At 33.7% G+C, this 9,786-nt stretch overlaps 1 protein-coding gene across 1 annotated transcript; it reads right to left on the minus strand.

Moving 5' to 3' along the window:
• Nucleotides 1-1,597: 1,597 nt before the first annotated feature.
• LOC134252549 (NADH dehydrogenase [ubiquinone] 1 alpha subcomplex subunit 13-like) lies at nucleotides 1,598-9,683 on the minus strand. Its single transcript, XM_062735055.1, has 4 exons — nucleotides 9,504-9,683; nucleotides 4,406-4,484; nucleotides 2,125-2,196; nucleotides 1,598-1,951 (listed from the first exon to the last, which is right to left on the minus strand). The coding sequence occupies exons 1-4, from the start codon at nucleotides 9,595-9,597 to the stop codon at nucleotides 1,690-1,692; spliced, it is 507 nt and encodes a 168-aa protein (XP_062591039.1). The 5' UTR covers nucleotides 9,598-9,683; the 3' UTR covers nucleotides 1,598-1,689.
• Nucleotides 9,684-9,786: the final 103 nt, after the last annotated feature.

A 9,786-nucleotide genomic window follows, 5' to 3' on the forward strand; every position in this document is an offset into this window, starting at 1 on the left:
GCGCGACCTGACAGCTGTTACCAAGGCAACTGGCAGGTGACAATTCAGCGAGTTCTTTATCTGGAGGGGGCTTTTATCAACATACTTGGGACAACACATTGATAGGCGTACTCTCATTCAACTATCTAGTCCAATAATCCAGACATTACTATGACCAGGATAAGACGTTCAAACCGAATTTTCAACGAGAGAAGAGTGAATCTTGTGGATGCTGAGAGGAGATTCCGAAGATCTTGTGAACAAATCGTCATGTTAAACAGAGCTCTAACCTCCCTACAGAAAAGGTACGACAATGCCAAAAAAATGAACAAAAGGACCTTCCGCTATCATCTACGGCTTCGCTTGGCGGTCGTCGAGGGGATGAGAAACGTATATTTTGACTATGCTCACGAAAAAGCCAAGCAGGTAGCCGAACTACGACGAGAATTATTTGGAGAAATTGTAGAGATTGTAGAGCAAGATACTTGAGCTTGTAACACAGTGCAGAACTTCTGAAAACCGGACTTTATTCAAAATCGATCTTTTTCAGGGTAGAAAAGACGTTAATGACAGCAAACGCGTTTTTGTTTGAATCAGCCATGAATCAACATGATGCTTGCATGAACTGGTAAGAGAACACATGCAGGACTATATGTGGCATCTTATATTTGATGGATATAATATTTAGAAGTGCTTTAAAGGCTGAGGATATTTTAATTAACTGAGAGGCATGATAACCTCCTTTTGTGACCAAACAGAAAATTCCAAGAAATGTAGTGCTTTCAGTGACTGAGTAGTTCCTTTACACAAAATATCTGAAGTTTCTTCGAGCTGAAGGTGCAATATTAACATTATAAATAACAGAGCAGAAAAATAAGATGTCAACATCTGCCCTTTTTAGGCAGGTTGCTGTAACAGCTACCTGTTTTGTGCTTAACATTTGTGCAATGATACACTCTAGAGCACACTCCAGTCCTTGATGAAAAGGCACTTATTTCGTATACAGGGCACCTCCTACTTATTTTTACCACAAGGTACCTAACTCATTTTCAGGCACTCCCACTTCAAGCTCGTATTCTGTAAATATATCAATCATTAACCTACTTTAAAATGACATCACCCCCTTCAAGAGACTTTTTTCTTGTCAATTAAATCTTTCATACGTCTCTGGTTGGGTCTCTTTAATATTGTAAACTACTCATTTATTCCTCGAAAATTACCTCAATACATTTTAAGACTTTTATTGAGATACAACTTCCAGTTGGGAGTAGGATAAAACCAGAGGCTTCCAAATATTCCATTCCGAGGTCTCTGGTATTATCTTTCATTTGTAACCCCAACCGGAAAATATTCCAATAAAAGTCTTGAAATGTATTTGAGGAATAAATTAATAGTTTACAATAAAGAGGCTTGAATAGAGTAAATTAATATTTGATATATTAATAGAATACGAGCTTGAAGTGGGGGTGCCTGAAAATGAGTTAAGTACCTTGTGGTAAAAATAAGTATGGGGTACCCCGTATAAGAAACAAGTGCTTGTGCCTTGATGCCTTGTAACATTAAATGTACAACAACCATTAATTTTCAGATGTATCAAGAGAAACAATAAGACCAAATATTGGAGATATAGACAAACTTTAATAGAAAATTCTGCTTCATTTCTTGCAATGAAATAAAATTTTAACATCATTTGAAAAATCTTTATCTTTTCTATTGCTCAGCAGGTGTTGGGTTTTTGTTGGAGAACCACTCGACATTTGTATCCATTGCTTTCCAATGATATTGTCTGTCCAACAAATAATGAGCTCTTGCATTTGTGTGATTATACAGTTCCGTTCCAATTGGCATAATCCCCCGATTTCTTGTATCAAAAAACATTGGGACCCCAAATATGGTGCCTGTTTTCCAGTCAGGATCATCCTGCATCAGCTCTTCTTCAAGTTCGCAATTCTGGCGAAACAACTTCAGGGTTCTGTGTAAAAATAACCCCAAAATTAAAGATGGAAGGCTAGCTTCCAAGCTTAAGGAGAAATTTGTCAATACATGTATCATTATTATGAAGTAAATTTGTATGTGATCATGTCTTTCTTGCTATCCTGATTATTTGTTTTCATTTCTTTTTTTTTTTTTAGGAAAATGACTTACAGTCTGTCGTTTTCTGCCATTATAAGTGGTTCCAGAGCTATGTTTGCCTCTGTATTTTCTAAATATAGCATTCTGAAAAAGAAAGTCAAAATGTAAAGCATTTATTGAAACAAGAGGCCCAAGGGCCTTAATGGTAATCTGAGTAAAATAAAACAACTTGGAGAATCCATAGAATATAAAATAAACTGGTACATGTAGATGAAGCTTTGTTGCCCAAAAGCAAGAGAAATAGGATGATCAGGATCAAGATTCTAATCTGTCCCCCATTTATCACTATCACAATTTTCACCCCAATAAAAATTTCTCACACTGGCCTCTCTTTGTCTTTGAAGAATATTTAATAATAAGTTATTTTTATCTCATTTTTATCTATTATTTACAAGTCTATCTGATCATAAAAACTATGAAAGTAGTTTTTGTATTATAAAATAAAATATCTTGCATAATTCTCTTATTCCATTAACTTTTAAAAAAATTTATTTACATTGATCAATCATCAGAAGTGAATTGCAAAAGGGAATAACTTCTTTCAGTAGAATACAAATTTAAAGAGCCAGCGGCTGGCCAAGACCATAACACTTGACCAAATAGTGCAGATGTTTAAAAATCTGGCAAAAATATTATTGCTTATTTAAGCTTTTACTTTAATTGTTTGCTTTTAATGTGCCAAGGAGCATAGACTGAAGATTTTCAAAGAAAAAATGAATTGATTTTCACTACAGGTTCAACACAGTCCTACCCTTAACACCAAAACACATGACCAAGGCCGAAGGGTCATGAATTTCAGATTTGGACAAGGTACCCTAATTATCATAAGCTCTGCACTTAGCTGAAGATTTTCAAAGAATTGATACTTTCACTTTATTTTCAATAGAACCCCCTCCTTCAATGAGAAGCAAAAGCCCTTCACCCTGGGACCACAAAGTTTTTTAAAAAAATTAAGCAAACTCATATTCATTATAACTATGCATTTTGTTTATCTGCTCAACACTTAGCTACAGAACTGTTGCGTAATGGTTTTATATATTAATATTACGATAATGCTACAGATTTTGTAATGCAAAAAATGTGACCTCATCCCTTGTGGCCACTGATTGTGGCTCCCCTAACCCCTCACTATTTCTTAATTATCTCCCCTTGAAAGAGAGTGTGGCCTTTCATTTGAAGAGACTTGAATCCCCTTCACCCTAGGATGCTTTATGGCAAGTTTGTTGAAATTGGCCCAGTGGTTCTGGAGAAGAAGTCGAAAATGTTAAAAGTTTACTGTTCAAAAGATGTCTCCAACTGTTCAAAAGTTATGTCCAAGGTTAAAATGTAATATTTTTTTGCAGAAGTAGGTCAAACTCCAAGGTCACAGTCAAGAGGTCAAATTTATGGAACCAGAAAAGCTCACTTGAGCTTTCAAAAGCCCCACCCACACAATAGTTGAGCTAAAAAACACCAGGATGACGTGTTTTGGGGGTCTGTACCTCTTTTAACAATAAATTTGGAGTATCCTGCATACAAAAGAAGTGCCTGACTGGCTGAGGTAGAGTCATAAAATATTAAACAAGATGTGTTTGTGAAACATTGATGCCCCCATATGGCAGCTTATGACAAGGGTTGAATTCTCTTCAAATGCATGTCAAACTCCAAAGGTCAAGGTCAAAAGTGTTGACCGCAAAGAAAGGTCATAAGAATACACCAGTGAAATATGGAAACCTTAGTTTTAACTGTTCAAAAGTTATAGCCAAGGTTAACGTTTTGAAAAACTGGGTCAAACTCTTAGGTCATGGTCATATTTATACCAGCTGAAAGGTCTTGTCACAATAAATAATAAACATGTGAAGTACAAAATCTATTTTTATAACCATGGCAACAACTGTAAATCAAAAACCGATGCAATTTATGTCTTAGTGTAGTCAACTGTGTCAAAAGTTATGTCCAAAGGTTAAAATGTAATATTTTTTTTTTGCAGTAACCATGGCATCACCATTCATCAAAATCAAAAAGGTCACTATTTTAGTCAAGACTTGTGTCAAACTTGAAATGGAACTCAAAGGAAGGTCTTGTCACAAGGAACACATCTGTGAAGTATGAAAGCAAAAGCCCCACCCACACAATAGTTATGGGCTTGTTAAAGTTGACAATAGACAGACAGAAGACTAAAAACAAAGAGACAGAAAGACAGGACAAAAACAATATACACCCCCCCAAATCTTTTCATCCGGGGGGGGGGGGGGGGGTTAAAAAAAAATATACCCCCATGATCTTTTGATTCTGGGGCATAAAAAAAACTTACTTGTTGTATCTCCTTGTCTCACAAATCAACCACCAGGAATAGGCTGTGACTCCAAAAACTCCACCCAAGATATACTTCCCTGAAAAATTAAAGCAAACAGATGATGAGATGATTAAACATAAAGATTATATACAGTCAAACCTCTTCATCTGAAACTCTATTGAATTGTAAAAAATCTTCTAGATATGCAAGTGGGTAAAATACATAAAAATGTTCTGACATCCTAAGGACTCCACATATATATAGCATTTGAGATACTGATGTTCAAGATCCGAAGGTAGATAATGAATTGTAGTCAAAGAGATATGTACTGGTACATGTAATATCTTACCAACCCAATGGCTAAAATAAAAAAATTTTCTAATGCAGGGTTATCCCTCAGGATTGACATAGCAAGGGACATTGAAAAAATTGAAGGGGGTTTGATGTTCTAAGACCTTCCCTAACAGAGTTTTAAGGGAAAATAACGGGGGGATTACCGGTACATCATTCTAGGTAGGGAAATTACACAAGTCTGATTGACAAGCCTGTTAATTAGGGATGTCAACGAATATTCGAATATTCATTCGATGAGTTGATATTCGAATACAAATTTGTGATTCGAATATTCGGTTTTTAAGTATACAAGCATTTAATAGACACTGAGATAAAGATCTGACAAGTTTTATTTGAAATTGAATGAAGTTCGTACTGTTGACATGAATAAGATTTGATTTTTAAAAAAATTAACACTCCTGTTGGATTGCTTTCAAAGTGTGAAGAGTGTAATTATTAGAATAAATAATTCTTGATCATTTAATTAGTGGTATAACAGTACCAAGTACTTACAATCAGTTTGTATTGTTGTAAGGGCACAGTTTTACAGAAAACACATAGACCCCTTGTTTATGTATATATCATTAAAAATAATTATTGGATAATTAATTCACTAAAATTAATTGATTTTAATTTTTCTTCCGTGGATAATTGTTTAGATTGGTATAAATTTGTAGGAGTAAGTAGTGTAGACTTTGGTAAGACGATCAATTAATCTAGCTGGAATATATTAAAGAAGCTTTTGAATTTTCAAAAACAAATTTTCATTACATTTAGATGTATACTCTTCATATATTCTGTAAATTTAAAAAAAAAATATAATTACTTTGCATGTACAAAACTTTATGTGAAATTTTATTTCAAAATAATGACTAAACATATACTGGTTGACAGGAGTTAAAATATATACTTAATAATGCAAAATGTATTTATTTTTAATGCATTTAATTAATATCAATTATTGACAATTTTGACATCCCTACTGTTAATGCATTTAATTAATTAAGGTTAATGTATGCTATTAATGTCTCCTTCTCTTGTATTTGAAATACATAAAAAAAAAATCATTATTTATCAATTGCAGAATTTCATAATGTTTTTCCCTCAATATATTATGTTATGTGGATATTTTGTCTTAATTGCCTTGACTATATAATCATATCCTAGGAAATTTGGGTTGAAATCCACATCTTATGTCAAGAAAATTCAATGGGACCACATTAAATAAAATTCTAAACTCCCAATATTTAATTCTATGTAGAGCACAAGCAATATTGTGGTTTAATCGTAGCAAGAACTGACTTGCCAAAAAAAAAAATAATCAAACAAGTATGCAGTTTTCATGCCAATAAACTTTCTAATGCACCATCACAAGATAATACATGTACTTTGTATCTGCATGTGACATTTTTATATTTTTGCCATTTTAACAGCTTGAAGATTTTGATTTTTTATGGGAAAATCCAAGAACATTAAACTTTGGAATCTTGATCCCCTTGCATGGTGAGTCGCTAAACAATATGGTAAAGTTTGAGAATATTTCTTCTTGTTTTAAATAATGTTTAAAAAAAAAAGATTAATATCAAATAAGCAGTACTGTACACAAGTGTTAAAGGAGTTTTCTGAAAACTGTCATAAACAGATTGCAAAATTAACATTTGAAAGGTGTAGTTTGAGTTGAAGAATTTGTGATTAATCAAATATAGAAAATAAAACTGTGCTCACCGTAAGGTTTTAACTGTTGAGCATATGTTTTAACACTTTGTCAGAGTTTCCAAAAACTATCGGTCCTACCGGCAAAACCGTTAGAAAATCGGAATATCCGATGAAATTGGCTACAGTACCGGTCCGTGTGACCGATTGTGGTGAGGGCTTGTCCTGATTATTTTATTGCACTCTGATCTACTGCGAACTGCGAAGTCTTTATAAATGAAAATTTTCAATGCAGCATGCTCCTATTCTTCATAACAATCCATAATCTTATCCATTTTGCAATTCTACTTGACTTATTTACTTCCAAAACAATCGTTTTTTTCCTAATCCGAATTTCCTCCATCCCTCTGTTATTGGTAAACACATGCAGTATATAGATCATGAAGTGCAATGTCCACTGAGAAAACGTAAAGATAATTTAAATTTATTTTTATTTTGAATTTCTATCATAACTGCTATTTATATATGATTCAATTTTTTAAGTGAGTATTTAATTTTAATTTTAAAAAGAATTCTAATAACCATAAGACATTTTTTATTTCAAAAATTATTTTTTTTCATAATTTCTTGTTTCTTTCCCCCAACATTTACTTGGGGCTAGTGACTTTTTTGCTGCCACAAGCCTGTGTGGTCTTTTGCCATGCTTGAATTAAGTATAGTTGCATAATCCTGGTATCACAATCAGTGTTAAATTGGTGAGCCCTGATAAAAATTTATACATATTCAATGCCATTTGAAATATACACTGTATATTCTAAAATTTATTCAGACTGATAGAATATGTTTTGGACTGGTAGAACACATTAAGTCATCAGTCCGAATGACTGATAGAAATATTTGGTTTTCGGAAACTCTGCTTTGTGGTAAACCATTTCAATTTAAGTGTGAAATACTTGAAAGCATGTCTGCTGTAATCATCTTTAAACATGGGGTCAAGCAGAGGGGAATGTTGGAAGGGTTGGAATATGTATGTCGAAATCAAGTGTTCAGAAGGATATTGAATAGGATGGAATATTATCTGCAATGTTTTGAATTACTGCAGTTGTTGAATTTCAAGTCGAAAGGGAAACTTGAGATAATTAAGAGGGTAAAAATTAATTAAATATATAATAGTATTGGGCATTTTTTTTATTTATGTAAAGAAAGATTTAAAACATCAAGTATCTGAGACATAAGAATATTAAAGAGCATGTAAAAAAAATAATTATGGTCAAATCAGGGACCTATTTACGACTTATCTACACCCCATATTACATGGTAAATTATGAAACTGTGTTCAATGGTTTATTTTACTGCAATTACATAACAGAAAAAATGCTTCTTAACAGAATTATCCTTCATACATGATAAAAATACTTTTTTGCAACTGTATTTTGTTTTGAGTTTGGTTTATTTACAATAATAAAAATCCCCCTAGTTTTCACCAAACCGTTTTTTAATGCTATCCTTCAGCTATCCTTCCATCTCTGATGTGGAAGGCTGAGAAGGCCTTCTAAGTCTACCCTACCAAACCAATCGAGCAGACAGTATGGAAAGCGAGTGGGCCCATGTACAAGTATTTCTGGGGCCCATTTCCAGAATAACTGCTTAGAAGGCCTTCTCAGCCTTCCACGTCAGAGATGGAAGGATAGCTGAAGGATAGCATTCTAATATGGCGTCAAGCGGTTTGGTGAAAACTTGGGGGATCTTTATTATTGTAAATAAATTGCAAAAAAGTATTTTTATCATGTACGAAGGGTAATTCTGTTAAGAAGCCTTTTTCTGTTATGTAATTGCAGTAAAATCAACCATTGAACACAGTTTCATAATTTACCATGTATATATGGGGTGCAGCTTTGAGCCGTAAATAGGTCCCTGATTTGACCATAATTATTTTATTTGCACTTTAATATTCTTCTGCAGACACTTGATGTTTTAAATCTTTCTTTACATAAATAAAAAAAAAATATTCCCAATACTATTATATTAAATTAATTTTTCCACTCTTTATTTATCTAACTAACATTTAATGCTTTGAAAAAACGGATTCAAATTCTTGAAATTCAATTCAACACATTGCAGATAATATACCACCCTATTCAATATCCTTCTGAATACTCGATTTAGACATACATATTCCAACCCTTCCAACATTCCCCTCTGCTTCTAGAAGGGTCCCAATCGAGTGGGCCCCTGGAAATGCTTCCTTCTGGTATATCTCTTGATACCCCAATCAAAGTACTCAGAAGTACTGAAAGCCGGGCTTATTTACAGGGTAATGAACAAGGACCGTAGTGATAGTTTCAAATCAAGTTCAGACGTTCAGAGGATATGTTACACACAAAAATATCTCAATGGCATGTGTAGTATTAAAAAGTTTTAAAAATTTAAAATAAAATATAGCTAGAAATTAACAGCGTAAAATATTTCTCACATGTATCGTTTCGGGGTAACCGGTTTTATATACAAACAGAAGTAAATAAACACCGATGCAGCAAGATTAATTAAGGTCAAACGACTCTGCACTGATGTGGCAAAGTCATTAATGATGTTCTCTGCATGTGTGTTAGCCTGATAGTACAACCTTTATTTACAGAATATGACGCAGACAGGGATACCTGGTGAAAACCTTTCGCACCTTTTGAATTGCTTTGTAAAATATTAGTCAAAGGAGCCAGGAAAAATATTAAACAATTTAATATTTTGAAAAAATATTCGATTTACTATTTCTTAAGGTGTTTGAATGGATTTTGTTTTCTCAACAGCGGCTGGACGTACGAACTACATTCTTATTCGTAAACTCAATTTGGCGGTGAAGAAGCAGCATTTTCTGTTGCTCACCGTCGCAATAGCCGGGCATTGGTCTACGAGCAATGAGCCCGGCTAAAAATAATGTTTACATATTGTTTTTTTAAATCGTACATTAAAACGCTAGTGAAAGCTTTGTCATTTCCAACTGCTTAAGACACAATAAACAAGATAAAATAATTTCTCACTGAGAAGTACCCTTACTGGCTGGGGCAAATCGGGTAAACCCCCCCCTTTCTCCCTTTAATCAGCTTTATGCAGTATGATCTTTCAGTTAACTTACCTGGTATTCTTTTAAACAATTTTCTACTATAATCAATAGGGCCATAGCCCCCTTTTGGGGGCATGTCCTGTTTTGTTTGTGCAGCCCCAGCCATGGTCCAGGAAGAACCGATGGCAATGGCAAAAATACAAATCTTCACGAAGGTCAACTGCACAATACCGGAAATGACATTGTAAATACTGTTTTAGAATGCAAGTTACGAATTATGATTATTTCATGAAAAAAACATAACTTGAATTGATGAAAATCTTTCTGTTTATAACACATTAAATTTTAAATTTCC

The sequence above is a fragment of the Saccostrea cucullata genome, unplaced genomic scaffold, assembly GCF_032062105.1.
Source record: "Saccostrea cucullata isolate Sc308-1 unplaced genomic scaffold, CSIRO_AGI_Scuc_v1 ctg167, whole genome shotgun sequence".
Classification (NCBI taxonomy): Eukaryota; Metazoa; Mollusca; class Bivalvia; order Ostreida; family Ostreidae; genus Saccostrea; species Saccostrea cuccullata.

Coding starts and splice junctions, on each gene's coding strand:
- LOC134252549 (XM_062735055.1), bottom strand. CDS start 9,597: ATGGCTGGGGCTGCACAAACAAAACAGGACATGCCCCCAAAAGGGGGC. Junction 2,197..4,405: donor GAGACAAGGAGATACAACAA/GTAAGTTTTTTT, acceptor TTTCTTTTTCAG/AATGCTATATTTAGAAAATA. Junction 1,952..2,124: donor ATGGCAGAAAACGACAGACT/GTAAGTCATTTT, acceptor ATTTTTACACAG/AACCCTGAAGTTGTTTCGCC.